General features: G+C 40.8%; 1 protein-coding gene across 1 annotated transcript; it reads left to right on the forward strand.

Annotated features, from left to right (window-relative positions):
• The first annotated feature begins 4,200 nt into the window (after positions 1–4,200).
• Positions 4,201–15,749, forward strand: LOC125517544 (autophagy-related protein 2-like). The gene is made up of 13 exons (XM_048682745.1): positions 4,201–4,621; positions 5,403–6,451; positions 7,216–7,364; positions 8,138–8,391; positions 8,485–11,586; positions 11,673–11,782; positions 12,493–12,685; positions 12,931–13,044; positions 13,121–13,228; positions 13,484–13,616; positions 13,725–13,927; positions 14,188–14,384; positions 15,181–15,749. Exons 1-13 carry the CDS (start codon positions 4,448–4,450, stop codon positions 15,239–15,241), a joined length of 5,847 nt encoding a protein of 1,948 aa, XP_048538702.1. The 5' UTR covers positions 4,201–4,447; the 3' UTR covers positions 15,242–15,749.
• The last annotated feature ends 482 nt before the right edge of the window (positions 15,750–16,231 follow it).

Consider the following 16,231-nt stretch of genomic DNA (forward strand, 5'->3'; position numbering starts at 1 on the left):
CAATCTTTGAAAGAGGATTCGAACCTACGTATATGCAATACCTATTGAGCCTAATAACCAACTAAGCCACCTCTTGTTGTTGTCTATTGTAGATAAACAATATTATTTGAACCTTTCTTATTTCTGCCATATCAGAAAAAATAAAGTTTGTCTTGGTAACTTTGGCATGACCAGCGTGATAACTATGATATGAGCAACATGATAACTATACCATGATAAGGCTGATAACTACAGTACGAGAAGGTTAAGGCATGAGGAAGTATAAATTACCAATGAAAATGTTTAAAAAACTTTTTTCCCTTTGGATGAAAGATACCATGGTGTTTAAAACTAAAATATTAGTTATCAAATCTGTGATGTATATATTATCATGCTTTTTACATAGAAATTACCGGTTGTATATTTTTCAACAAAAAAATCAAAAATTATAATGGCGTTTATATGTGAGTTATCAGCTTAGTATGTGTCTATTAATAAGCTATTTACATATAAATTACCGGGGTTGCCCCCCCACCCCTCGCCACAGTCGCCACATTTATCAGGGTCGGGTATATAAATTATCAAGTCTGCGATGTGTGAGTTATCATGTTATTTGCATAAGAGTTATCGTGGTATGATTCAACAACTCCTCCCACCCTAACCCCGCCGATAAAGTTATCAGGATTGGGTACATAATTTATCATTTCTACGATGTGTGACTTATCATGTTATTTGCATAGAAATTACCGTGGTATGTTTCAATGACTCCCCCCCAACCCCAACCCCACCGACAAAGTTACCAGGATTGGGTACATAATTTAATGTCTATGATGTGTGAGTTATCATATTATTTGCATAGAAGTTATCGTGGTATGTTTCAACGACTCCCTCACTCCGACCCCTCCGACGAAGTTACCAGGACTGATACATAATTTATCATGTTTACGATGTGTGAGTTATCATGTTATTTGCATAGAAGTTACCGTCGTACGTTTCAACGACACCCCCACCCCGAACCCTCCTACAAAGTTATCAGGTTTACCATGTATGAGTTATCATGTAATTTGCACATAAGTTATCGTGGCATGTTTCAGCGACTTGCCCCACCCCCATCCTCGTCGACCAAGCTATGAGGACCGGGGTACATAAGTTATCAGGTCCGCCATGTTTTGAGTTATCATGTAATTTGCACAGAAGTGACCATGGCATGTTTCAGCGACTTGCCCACCCCCACCCTAGCCTACCAAGCTATGAGGACCGGGTACATAAGTTATCAGGTCCGCCATGTTTTGAGTTACCATGTTATTTGCACAGAAGTGACCATGGCATGTTTCAGCGACTTGCCCCACCCCCACCCTCACCGACCAAGCTATCAGGACCGGGGTACATAAGTTATCAGGTCCGCCATGTTTGAGTTATCATGTTATTTGCATAGAAGTGACCGTGGCATGTTTCAGCGACTTGCCCCACCCCCCCCCTCGCCGACCAAGCTATCAGGACCGGGGTACATAAGTTATCAGGTCCCCCATGTTTGAGTCATCATGTTATTTGCACATAAGTGACCATAGCATGTTTCAGCGACTTGCTCCACCCCCACACTCGCCGACCAAGCTATCAGGACCGGGGTACATAAGTTATCGGGTCTGCCATGTTTGAGTTGTCATGTTATTTGCACAGAAGTGACCATGGCATGTTTCAGCGACTTGCCCCACCCCCACCCTCGCCGACCAAGCTATCAGGACCGGGGTACATAAGTTATCAGGTCTGCCATGTTTGAGTTATGATGTTATTTGCACAGAAGTTACCGTGGTATGTTTCAACAACTCCCCCACCCTCACCCTCGCCGACAAAGTTTTTAGGACCGGGGTACATAAGTTATCAGGTCTATGAAATCTGAGTTACCATGTTATTCACACGAAAATTAACGGAGGATATTTCATCACCCCCCCCCCCCCCCTCCCCCCCCCCGTCGGTAAAGTTAGCAGGAACGGGGTACCTAAGCGCGGAAAAAAATTAAACACTAAATTAACGCGTTTTTATGCATACGTAGTAGAGGAGACATGTTAAATAGTCCATTTACTTTCTTTTGTTCAAGAAAGGGATCGTAAGTCAGGTGGTAGGCTAGTTGAGTTGGCTCACTAGTGATGCAAGGACCGAATCCTCTCTTGTTCACACCAATTTTTGCGTGAAAAAATCTCGAACGAAAAAAGATCTGAAGAGGGAAAAAAATGGATCGGGAGGAGAGCAAGAAAATCGGATCTGGAGCGGATCGTGCGTGCATGCAGAGAAAAGAAAAGAAAATTGTGGCACTAAAAATGCACGGAGAAAAAAAGTACTAACATTGGCACTTGATGAGTGAATCAAAAGATGACGTTGAAAAAAATTGTTGGCATTAAATGGGATGGCTGCACGGACAATCAAATGGAAGAAGCGAATGGCTTGAAATTAATTTCGTGAATCAACGCACAAGAACAAGCAAAATAATGGTGTCTTAATTATGCTGACGTGGCTCTGTAGGGTCAAGTATGACGACTATCGTTCGCCTAACAAAAATATGAGTAGCTGTGTGGTGGCTCGATTCCAAAGCGCAGCAATTTTTTTCTCGCCCACGATGGCAGTTTTGCAGAAGAAAAAAGAAGAATCGGGAGCGATCTAGTTGTTCGTGCCTGTTGCAAACAATCAGTCGACTGGTCGTTAGATTTCTCGTTTAGTTAAAGATCACGCCCCGTAGACAGGGATAGACCTGATCACATGACTCGAGTCTTCTGTGACTTCTATTCCCCTCTACGACTCCGGTTTTCAATAACCATTGCGTGAGTGTGTGTTATGATACAATTGTATCTATGCTTACATCAAATTCATTTTAAAATAAAGTGCAATGTACGTTTATTTTGTATTGAGTGCTTTCTAATTAAAAGATGATAATGTTAAAAAATTGACATCAAATTTTCAACCATGGCAAATCGAACGTTTTTTGAAAAATTCAGTTTTCGTGAGGTTGACAGTTTTTTTAGTAAGCATGTCAAATCCATATAGAAAGTTGAACATGATTGTGATTTTGCCATGTTTGTTAAAAGAAATTGTCATCCAGCGACAACTAAATTTTCAATAAAAACATTTGGTTTGTCATGCTAGAAAATCAAGTAATTTGTCAAAAATCATTAGAATTGCGCACAATGCATAAAAAACCATAGTTTTGCTATCAGTTTGCAAAAAACATTGTTTTGAGCAATCTGTTTGCCTAAAGCACTAGAACAACGACTGATCATGTTTTGACATGAAAACTAACAGTGTGGCCCATCCAGCAGGGCCATGTGGCATGGGATGGCCAGCTGAGAGTCCGTGACAAACTTTGGACGCCACATGGTTTGCAAAAAAAGATAAAGAAATATCCATGTGGAATGGTTGTTGCACGCCATTGGCTCCCTCCAAACGCCTCCCATGCACATGACGAGTCACTGGCCGCCGCGATGCCCTACTCGCGAAAGACGAGGCAACGATCCAATGCGAGGTGGAGGCGGTGCAAGGTAGTTAGGACATGCAAAACTCGCGGCCATGGCATCAGTAGAGCAAGGCAAGGACAACACACGGGGTCAGTCACCGGAGCACGGGCTCGCGTGGAGGACCGCTGAAGATCATGCGGCTCGATGGGGTCAACTCCAGCGGTTTCAGGACGACTCTAAGGATGCATGCAGAGGACCGCTGGAGATCGTGCGGCTCGACGGGGTCAACTTCAATGGCTCAGTCACGCATGGCGGCTCAGAGCACACATGTGCATGTAGAGGATGGTGCAGGTGCACGGCATATGCCGGTGGCCTCTGTTAGTGCGCATAAGGTGTTTGATGAAATGCATGAGAGAAAAAAAGATATATATAAACGATGACATGTGATCCCTACATCAACACAACGGTCTTCTCTAATGATGTGAACATTAGTTGCCACACCATCGCTTACAGGGGCTCTATCTGTCATTTTTCATGTCAAAACGCATTCAATCAAGTATTTAGCATGTTTTGTAAAATGTTGGCTAAACGATGGTTTTCTGATTTGATGTGGCTGCTGTGGTAGTTTTTTGCAATTTACTTGTTAAAAAATTTGACTTTTGATTTGTATAGGGAAAATCGTTAAGAGATACTGTACTTTTTTAGTACCTGTACTCTTTGGTTTGTGTTCGTATTTGAACCAACTATCCACAGTACATTGTACCCATGACGGCCACGGTTTCCTCTCCACCGTCCAGCGCAGAGTCCTTCGTCGCCCCGGGTGCTTTCTGAAACGAACTTCCTCTCCCGAGTACACCCCGGCCCGGGTGCTCCAGCCCGACCCAACGCGGCTCTAAAATCTCTCTATACCACCGCCTTTCCGTTCCCGTTGCCGTCCCACCTCATCGCGACGCCGAGTACCTGCTAGCAGTCTCCGCTACTTCGTCCGCCGCCGCCGCAGAGCCGGGAGGCGAGGGTCGAGGCCGATGTGGGGGCTGTCGGCGGGGACGCTGCTGAAGCCGGTGTGCAGGTGGCTGCTGAAGCGGCTCGGGGACCTCACCCTGGGCGACCTCGACCTTGACCAGTTGGACCTCCAGCTCACCCGCGGCACGCTCCAACTCTCCGATCTCGCGCTCAACGCCGACTTCATCAACGCAAAGGTGCGCATCGTATGGGTTTAGTTAGGGCTTTGCCGCGCACGTGTTCGATTAGACGCCCCTTCCTTTGATTGGTGGATGAATTCGGTTTTATGTTTTTCTGATTGCAATTGGGCGCTGGTGCGATCGGTTAGGCTCGCTTTTGCTTTTTTTGGAATGTCGGGCCAAGCTCTGGGGATTTCAGCGCTAGGGTGAAGAACTGAAGAATCGGCTACAAGTCTACCATGTTTGGTGACTTAGTAATAAACGTTGTAATAATTAGGCTGCAATATTTGCATATACTATGATGCAGAGGCCGGGGGTAATAAAATCTTCCATCCATTGTCTTTTTTTTTTCTCGAATATGCACGAGTGTGCATATCATATATTAAAGAAGAAGGGCAAAAGAAATGCCTCCACCGGAGTTACAAGAAATTCAAGACACTAAAAAGAGTGTTAGTTTTGGGAGTCACACTAACTTGAAATATGTCGCATTTGCTCTGACCGAGCTGCATTCCGTTGTGTTTAATTTTGTCCTTCAAACCTGACTTGTTGTGGCACTTACTACTGGACATACTCTATCTTATGCGTGTGCTCTTGCCTCAGTGACAAACTTGCATTTTCCACCTGCTGTAGTTCACAAGCATAACACCACTGCCTATATGCTACATTTGATCACTCGTACTTGTTGAATTCTAAGTTATGCTGCCAACTTATAGTCTGTTAGATTTTATATAGACTGTTAATTTTCTGTTTACACTCTTCTCCTTACGTATTTTGCGGCTAACTTTATTTTCTATTTCAGCTATCAGGATCTCCTATCACAGTTAAAGAAGGATCTATAAAATCCCTGCTAGTTAAATTACCTTTACAGTTAAGGAGTTGGAAGGTTGAGATTGTAGTGGAAGGGTTGGAGTTTGTACTTGCACCATCTGTTGCTAGTGAAGCCTCACCTGTAGATACTGAGTGCTCTGTTTCTGCTGGTAATAGTGATACAGAGGCGAGATCGGCTGAGACCAAGAGGAATGAACCTGATAGTAATCCCTGCTCTACTTCTGCATCTCGAGATGTGGACGATGGTGTGAAGAGAATAGCCAACGCCATCAAGCAGTTTCTTACAAGATTTAATATCAAGTTGAAAAATACGTATGTAGTATTTGACCCTCAAAGCATTTTGGATAAAAGGGCCTTGCAATTTAATCGGTCGCTAGTTTTCCGAACTAAAGAGATACAGTGTGGAACCAATCTTTCAACAGACAGTCCGGTCAAATTGAATAACTTAGTAACATTCCAAGAGGCGGTCATTGAGTTTTTGAAGATGGATGATGTTGATGCAAATCTTCAGAACGATCTGGATAGAGGAACAGCTGACATTTCATCAAATCATAGTACTACTGCGGTCTTGACAGGTCCCATTGGTGGATTCTCAGGAACATTGAACTTAAGCATCCCATGGAATAGTGGATGCTTGAACTTTCAAAAAATTGATGCAGACATATCTGTTGATTCATTAGAATTGCAGTTACAGATGAGCAGTATCCAATGGTTCATGGATGTATATGATTCTCTTTGTAGGAACTCGGCAGATGAACCTAATTGTGTACATAGTACTGCAGATATGTCTATGAACGCCTCCAGAGCTTCCTTATGTGCATCCACATCAAGCTCGTCGAAATCAGGTTCAGCCTCTGCGATAGCTAGCGGGGACGGTTTGTCACAGAGAGCATTTTCTCGAAGCAGGCAAGACAATTTTCAGGATGGTTTCCTCAACAAGGCACATGTAATTCAAGACTGGATTCCGGGTCTTGGTGTCCATAGTGACCAAGGTGAATTTGATTCAGATTGTGATGAAAGGTTTGTTTCTTTGTTTAATGTTTCTTCAAAGGTTTTTGACAGTCGTTTTACCCATGTATCTGTCACCTTCTTATTTGCGTCAGGTCACATTATTAATCTCTTATAAACATTTCTCTAGCATATTTTTGACATACCTCTTATATCATTGCAGAACAGATAAAAACATGATGTTTCTATGTCACATTGCTTTTATTTCTATCATTCTTCATAAACTTTGTAACTGAACTGCATGCTGGTTTCTGATAATAGAATTAGAAGGGCTGCTTCCTTTGTCTCAAACATTAGAAAAAAACTGTTCAATCAGATGGTTTTACGAATTATTGGTCCCTAGTTTCTCACTGTGTTGTGCATGCATTGGGGGTTTATGGCCAGTTTCTTCTTTCACTGTTTTTCTTTGAGTGGCCATTGCCTTGTGTGCTTGTTGCTCTTGCCCTCTTGCGATAGTTCTTCAACTGTCTCTGAAATGTCTTGTCCTATGAACATCCCAACTTACTGAGCAGCATGGGGCATGAATTGTTAGAATGTTTATCTGCATCTTTAGTATGCAGCCTGGGATTGAATGGCCAAATGCACCAATCTTCTTATTTGAATTTATTGTAAGTTTTCCATGTTTTTGTCTTTGTTTAAGTTCTTGTAAGAAGTTATCTCTTGTTGAGTTTGTTTGCTTTTACATTTCTTAAGGGAAGCAGGTCACTTGAGAAAAATATATATTTACACTGGCCTAATTCTATTACTAACTTGTTGTTGTTCTCCATCTTTGACAGCATCAGTCAGTTCTTTGAATGCTTTGAGGAACTGAGGAGCTCTCATACTAATTTAGGAAATAGTGGCATATGGGACTGGACGTGTTCGGTATTCAACGCAATTACTTTTGCATCCGCTTTAGCTTCTGGATCCGATCAAGTCCCTAAAGGTATCCGCTTGTACTTTGTTGTACATCTTTTCAGTTTTTTGTTGGTTAGACATATTATCCACTCTACCCGCATGAAGCATGAAATACTTACATTGATACCAATTTATGCTCTCTATTCTACTTAGTTATCAATTAGTGATAATTTTCTTGCGGATTGAGTTATCTACTAGTATTAACTTTGCTCCTTCAGCTACCATTTGCTTTTACTCTTGATTTTATTGAACACTGTCCATATTTAGTTGAATTGTGTTCCACACTTCCAAGAAAAAAAAATTGTGCCTTTGCGTTTTTGGTGAGAATAAGAAATATTATACCTGCTAGCATCTGAATAGTATGATGATGGGACATATTGCTGACCCCTCAGTAATATGGTGGTGCTGTTTCGTAACAGTATTTTTTAATTAACTGGGACATCTGGTTTGTTAGTTTCGTCTCTGCCCTACTAACTGAAAACCAAAATTTGAGCAAGTACCAAATTGAACGAACTTTAATATTGGAATTTGCCGAAAACCCAACTACTCCCAGATCTCGAGTTTATGCTGGCTTATGATCAACAGCAGACCTGTTAGACGACTCTAAGATCACCTCCTTCTGATATCCATACTTGTGATTCATGAATAAGAAACAGCTTCCTTCAATTCTCTTTCCACGGTGGCTAATGTTGCAATTTCTGGTGTTAAACCAAGTAGCTGTAGTGCTTTACTTTTTGTCCATTTAACTTTTATATATGTATATCATGGCATTACTTATTTTAGTTTTTTTTTTCCTAACAGAAACACTGATTGAGAAAACCTTGCGGGCTTCCATTGCTCAGATAGGCATTATTCTTTTGTTCAGTGATGAAATGGATACTGGCAGTTCCAGTATTTCTCTGAGTCTCGTCAAAGATATGAGAAGTTTGGAAATGTTTTCAAGCTGTCTTTCTCCTGCTCATTTTGAGCGATCGATGATATCTCCTGCTAGTGCTTCCAGTTTAAGTATGCATCATCTTGAATACAAGTATCATAACATTCATCTTGACCTTGAGGTATGGTCTGCCATCAACAGCATTGTTCTCAGTTAATACATCATTTGAAGTGTCATGAAGCTTGATACTAAATATTTTTCTTCATGTCTGCAGACATATCCGAAAAACTTGAGGTTGAAAGCATCGATTGGCCACATGAGGCTCGATGAATACTACAGCACTGAAAAGCATGATTCAGATCACACACCCGTTAGTGCTCCTTTCTTAAATAGTGATTATTGCCATGAAGTTCAAGCTGCTCTCCCTTCATTCCCGTTTGCTGCTCAAGATTACTGGGTGGAGTCATCTGGATACTCTTCGAACAATTCAAGTAAACTAGCTAAGGTTGAATTGCTTAAAACATTTGGTGATTCCACATTCCATTATGATGTTAGTAGCACAGATCGAGGTGGCAACTCAGTAAGCTCAACTTCACTGTCAATCTGTTTGGCTTCATTAGTTTGGTGGGTGCATTTCCATACAGTACACATGCTACTGAATTTTATCAGTAAAATTGAGTCTGATGCGGTGCACGGAGAGCATAAACTCCATATGCGTGGTGATACAGGAAACAGTAAGTTGACCACCAAAACTAATATTTCACCAAGTGGGAGTCTAAAGGTTCAGATGGCTCTCTCACGTTCAAGAGTCATCATTTGCTTTCCTACTGAGTCCCCATGGGATTTAAGCCGCCCATCCATCCTGGATACATTCCTTGTCATTGACCGCACATCCTCTCTGGACCCAGGGGAAGCTTCGTCTCCATTCCGAAAGGAAATGCCTAATGATGCTCATTCCGGCATACCATCTACCTCACTCCATTTGGCTGCTGGGAACTTCGACATCTATTTGCTTAGACCGATGAGCTATGAATTGGATGACAGAAGCCGTTCTTTGAGTAGGCAAACTTTTTTTGCTCTGAAGATTATCTCAGTCACTAGTTCCAACTGTAGCGACTCTAGTATTAAGATGATCTGGAGAAAATACCCTGTAACTGACCCTGAGATGGTTAGTAAAGCTTGGAGTTTGCCAAACCTGCATGACCAAAAGATTACTCAGCGAGAAAGGGGCAATTTTGCTGGTGTTTCCTCTTATACAACCTCACAGGATCTTGAGAAGTCGAGTTATAGTATATGCCAGGAGCTCCTTCAGAGCACTGAGTGCTTTCTGCATATTAAACTTTCTTCAGTTTCAGTTCATCTCAATAAGAAGGATTGTGGATTACTGAATCAGCTACTAGATTGCATTCTCAGCGGGCTGTCCGATGGTGCAATGAGCAGCTCTGAAAGTGGAAGGGACAAATCTATGCCTATCAATGATGTTGCCATCCAATCAGCTATCACTTTTGAATGCAGCTTTTTGGATATTTGTACTGAATTAAATGAAACTGTGGTAGTTGGTCCTTTGCTGCAGACAGAACTAGAAGGTTCCTGGAATTGTTTTAAGCTGTCCATTTCAAAAATTTCCCTGTGCTCTTTTTCTAATGTAGGCGGAATCAATAATGCCAGTTTTCTTTGGGTGAATCATGGTGAAGGTGAGCTTTGGGGTTCTGTTACTGATACAAATGATAAAACCTATGCCGAAAGCAAAGTTTTTCTCGTAGTTGTCTGTAAGGACTCTGCTAATATGCGAGGTGATGGTGAAGGAAACAATGCACTATCTTTTGGAACTTCTGGCTGTTCTGTGACCCACATCAGGAACCCAAATCTACAAGAGGACTATACTTCTGCCAGTTTTCGTTCTGGGACAATTGTGGCACCTGGTGGACGCATGGATTGGATCAATGCAATGTGCCTGCTGTTTAATGCAGGTTCACGCGGAACTGAACAGTCCAATAACAGCAGAACAGGGGATAATTCATGTCCTGGTGACCGGTCATCTTTTTTTCTTGAGTTGGTTGATGTTGCTGTGAGCTATGAATCTCATGTAAAAACTTCCACCTTCAGCGCTGAAGTTCCTGATTGCAAGTCTTTTTCATGCATTTTAGCTGCATCATCGTTTAAACTTCACAGTATATCTGCACCAGACTCTGCAGCTACAGATTTTGATATCCAGCTGCGAGATCTCGGGCTTTTCATCTGTGAATCATTTGGTTCCAAAAATGCCACTTGCGGTTATGGTGTTGATTATCTTCGTAAAATGGGTTACACTAAGATTGCCCGTGACACGTTCATTGAAGCTGCTCTAAGAATTGACACTTCCTTTTGGAAGCTTGAAATATCAGATTCACAATTTGATATTGGTACATGTTGTGATACAACACATGGTCTTATTTGTTTGTGTTCCCAACTCCAGAATCTATATGCTCCAGACATGCGTGATGCTTTAGTTCATCTACAATCTAGGTGGAATAGTGTCCAGCAAGCAAACAACCATAATATGGCCAGTGATGCATCAGACAAGTCAGAGAGCAGCATTGACAACTTGGCATATTCTGGAGAGTGCTTATCAGATGGACTACTTGATGATATAATTGAGAATGCTTTTTACACAGACCAGGACTACAAAGCCTACAATTTTTCTAGCAGAAATTGTCACAACTCACCAAGTAGCAATGGAATGGATGTTGAGTCTGAGTCGCCCACCCCTGGGGCAACTGACGCCAGTGTTTCACACATTTTGTTTGGATCATCATTAGCTACTCCAAAAGTCAATACTACTGAAATACCATTGAAACAGGACTCCTGTCATGAACAAATTATTGACTCTTATTATATGCCTGACCTTCTACAGACATCATCGTCAACTCTATGTAATGTAGGACATCAATGTATATCTGTTGATGATGCTTATAAAACCATGGAATTTGAACATGGTGGATGGTATAACAGTATTCCCTTGACAATAGTTGAGAGTCATGTTCCGGAAAGGAACAACCCACAAGGAGGGCATGTGGTCCGCCAAGAAGGGAAGCCTACTGTTTGCAGCTTGAATTATGAGGAATCTTGTTATTTGAAAGGAAAGGTTATAATTCATGATGTAAATGTCAATTGGCGAATGTATGCTGGAGATGACTGGTCATTAGCTCAGAAAGATGTAAATAACTTCTCATCCTCAAGTGGAAGGAATATGAGCTCTTCCTTAGAATTTCTTATCTCGGGGCTTGGTGTACAGTTTGATATGTATCCAGATGGGGGTGTTTCTGTTTCTAAGTTATCTATCTCTGCACGGGACATAAATCTTTGTGATCAAAGGGTGGATGCTCCATGGAAAATGGTATGTCTTTTTGTGGCTAAAATTACGTAAAGCATCTGCTTTTATCACTGGGCTAATGGTTTTAACTCTTCTGGTCCTTCTAAAAGGTTCTTGGCTGCTACGACTCAGATTACCCAAGAGAATCTTGTTCTAGTGCATTCACGTTAGAACTGGAGTCTGTAAAGCCCGAGCTACAGACTCCTTTGGAAGATTACAGGTAAATGCAGGATTGTGTTACATTACGTATGCACTGAATTAATTCTCTTGCTTATGTTAACCATGAAGACTTTGAAAGTTTGCTCTGTACTTAATAGATCCAAATGGTTAAAGAATACACAGTACTGTAAGGATACCTCATCTATATCATCCACATCTGCTGACCTATAAAGAACTTATGTACTGGCTGCGGATCATTACTAGAACAAGTCCTAATAGAATTGGCTAAAAATGGAAGATGGCGAGTCTCATAGCTAAATAGTAGAGACACACTTTATTTAGTAAATGGATCTAATCTGGTGTCTTTTTTTTGTACAATCCAGTATTGAGGTTGCTTCATGCGTGTAGTTATGGAAATTTATGAACTAATATTTTGTATGTAATGTGGACATCTCAATTACACCATAAGGTCCAAAGTTAGCGATGGCAGGCTTTAGGTTGCTTTAACAATATTGAGTTTTTGACGCAAAACACATTTGTGATGACATATCTGAATTTGAAATTCATGCCTATATGGTTGTTGGTGACAAGACTGTTGCTGTTGGCCTTAGGCGTTAACACTAATTTTGTGTATGTGCCGTATTTAAATGCTGAGTTATAATTCCCAAGTATCATTGAAGTGCTGGCTGTTACCCATCGCTTCCTTCCGACACCTTACATGTGCACCCAGTATGATGACTGACCATCTTCTCTTGCACCTAACCTTTCCAGATTGTGCCTTGAGATTTTGCCTCTTCAATTGCATCTTGATCAAGGGCAGCTTAAGTTCCTCATGTGTTTCTTTCAGAATGACTCTTGTAACAACAGCTCTCATTTGCCTTGCAAAAATGATATTGTTCATATAGAGAGCACAATCTATGGAAGCAATACAGTTCTGGATGAGGCATTACTTCCGTTCTTTCAGGTACTTTGGAGACTAAAAAAAGATCCTCTTGATTTGTGTTTGTCATTCACCAGACTTGATATGGTTTACGTGAGAACTTTTTTGCACTAACTAAACATGACTAAAAATTCTGCACGTGTAATCTTGCAAAAAATAAATAAATAATCTGCACGTGCAGCAGAACATATTTTTACTGGTAGGCAGCAGGGTTCTTTATGTTTAGTAGGAACCACTGCGATCTGATTTTTTTCTTTCTCTGATGCCAGAAATTTGATGTCAAGCCTATTGTTCTGCACATCAACTATATCCCTCGTCAGTTTGATCCTGTTGCACTAGGCAAAGGAAATTATGCAGAACTTCTCAACATCCTTCCGTTGAAGGTAAACTGTTGTTGAAAAAATACTCTAGAAGCAATCAATCTGTTGATAGGCAATCCTAATGAAGTTTCTTCTGCAGGGAGTCGATTTGAAGCTTAAACATGTTTCTGCAATGGGGGTGTATGGGTGGAATAGTATTTGTGAAACAGTTGGTGCAGAGTGGTTGGAGGACATATCTAAAAATCAGGTTATGATCTCCCCATGCTCATCTGTACATTTAGACGTGCTCTCTGTTACGTATGCAAACATATACAAACTTAACATGGGAAAATATTATGAGAGAAATAGAGTTTGCAATATGTGCAGCTCCATATGTAGGTATACTATACACAGGTGTGCAAAATAAGGAGAAAATATATGTTAACAAAAGAACTTTTTTTTCTCTATCACTCGTCTAAACACATGTCATTTGTAGAACTGACAATGTGTTATGTTTGTGTAGGTCCATAAATTGTTAAAAGGGCTTCCTCCTTTAAAATCAGTCAGTGCCGTTGTTTCAGGCACTAAGAAATTGATATCTTTACCCATCGAAAGTTACAAGAAAGACCGGAAGTTGGTCAAGGGAATGCAAAGAGGTAAGCTACATAGATACATTGCTTAAATATATGTTGAAGTTCATATGTGGTGTGTTTTAAACACTTGATTATATGTATCAATGATGATTCTGGCATTCTGTCTGGCAGGTGCTGTTGCCTTTATCAGAAGTGTTTCCATTGAAGCTGTAGGGCTTGGTGTCCATTTGGCAGCGGGAGCTCATGATATGCTGCTGAAGGCAGAACATGCCCTTACAGCTCTTCCACCACCTTTAGCCGCGTGTGAAGCTAAAAGAAACAAAGATAACGTAAGGGCAAACCAACCCGAAAATGCAACACAAGGAATAAAGCAGGTATTAAATTCCTTTGAATTGCATGATAAAAATATCTCTTGTTCTGGAATAGCATGAAAATTTCTTCATGAAGTTGGATTCAGGGCTTTGCTAGTTTTCTGTGATTTGGAGTTTAATTTTGCATCACTATGAAAGTCTCTAGATAAGTTAAAAATAGACCTTGAAATTGCTTCACCTGAGTCTCTGAACTGTACTAGCCTGAATCCTAAAGTACACAGGTAGTGCCAAGTGTTTTAATATTAACCTGGAACTTTGTTCAGGCTTATGAAAGCTTTACTGATGGACTTGGAAGGACTGCCTCTGCTTTGATTGGGAATCCTATTAACGTGTATAATCGCGGGGCTGGTGCCAGATCAGCACTGACTACTGCAATTTGTGGAGCTCCAGCTGCTGTAGTAGCTCCAGTATCAGCAACTGCCCGTGCTGTACATTATGCACTTCTTGGTATAAGGAACAGGTGAGTTTTCACTCATTCTCAAATATCGGCTAAAGCTGTGTGCATATATAGGGTTAGTGACATGTCATCGCATCAGACTATTTTGTTTGGTCTCGGATCAACTCACTCTTGATTCCTTTGCTATTATCACTATAAGTTATAGGTCAGTTACCCAGTTCTAATCGCATGTTGATCATTACCCAGTTAAGATTTGAAACAGCACATAAGGATCTGTATTTTGTGTCTTATTTGGCACTTCAATATTTGTATTATTTGTAAATATACACCAATTTATTGTCAAAATAAACCCTGCAGTATATCGAGAACTGTTACTCTAGAAGCCAACTTGCATTTATGCATGCATCTTCTGTTCATTAGTTCGGTCCAGAAAGTAACAAAGATGACAGTTAAGAGACCAATGAATAAAACAAGACAGGACCAGTGTGACATGAGTTATCTTCTGATTTCACCTTTTGCAATATTAATTATTCCTCTGGACAAATTATGTTTTAATAAGAACAGTTTGATTATATAATAACGAGGAGATCACAAGATACTCGGATCTTGAGAAATGCTTATTTATCTAAGGAACTTCTAGCTTTATGTCTGTGCAGGGTCTTGCAAAGTAATTGTCTTGCTGTATTCAGTATAATTAATAAAAGGGTAACTGGGTATTGTGAGATAGTACAGTAGTGAAGCCGAGGTCAATGAATTGTGAAGGATTGATATATTTCAACCATGCTGTCACCACATTTAAATTGTTAATAACATACGCATATCATCTTTTTGTTCACTGAATTTGTTTCCACATTAACAGCCTTGATCCTAGACGCAAGAAAGAATCTATGTACAAGTACCTGGGGCCTTCTCAACTGTAGACTTCATTGACACTCCGTCGTGTCTCTCCCTGCATGAAGTGGTCAAACAAGCACCCCTGTGCAATCTCACCGAATGACGAGCAAACTTGTATAGGACAAGTGAATTCTGCACAGCTAGGAATCATACCCTTGAGAACCAGCATCATTTTCATTGTTCTTCATGGAGATTATAGAGGTGTACATTTTGTAGGAAAGATTAGATCATATACGGCGTAAGCCTTGTACAGTCTGTACAATTAGCACACCCCACAGTTGTAATTCACACCCCACAGTTGTAATTCATGGCGTCTTTTCCACCCCTGGTGCAAGTTTTGTAAACTCCTCGCTTAGGCAATTACCTGAGAGAGGAGATAAACTCTTCCGCCTTTCGTTTGTAGTAGCTCTTCCTTAGTTGTGCGGATGTAAATATGTCTCTTCTGTTTTTGACACTTCTGTAAATATCTCTTCTGTTTCTGTTGGGACTATGGTTTTCGTCTTGCTAAAGCACTGATAATAAGTTCTCTTGCCTTTTTTTTGAGGGAAAGTTGTCTTGCCTTTTAATTGTAAATGTTAGCAGGTTTTGTGTGTCCAGGGAACTTCTGTGCGCACGTTGCAGAAGATGAAATGATCGCTGTTGCTTTAATCGCGTGCTAATTAAAAAAGTCCTTGCGGGCACGTCCACCTGCATCTGTCGCGGTGAAAGTAGCCTGTGTTATGCGGAGCTGACAGGTTCCTTCACATTCGGTGCGCCATGTATTATTTCTTTTTTGCGAAAAAAACTTCTCATCTAATCGTCTTCAATCACAACAGTACAACATGTTGGAAATATTAGCACATTTTTGACAAATCTAATCCACGAGTAAATGATAAGCATGACAAATAAAGTATGCATCTCATACCGATACTTAAGCATATGAGCACGTACTAGAATAGAAACATCTATGAACAACATATATACGGACAGCACATGAACAAGCAAAGAAGGAATGAACAAGTCATACCCTCCGGTTG

The sequence above is a fragment of the Triticum urartu genome, chromosome 6, assembly GCF_003073215.2.
Source record: "Triticum urartu cultivar G1812 chromosome 6, Tu2.1, whole genome shotgun sequence".
In the NCBI taxonomy this organism is placed as follows: Eukaryota; Viridiplantae; Streptophyta; class Magnoliopsida; order Poales; family Poaceae; genus Triticum; species Triticum urartu.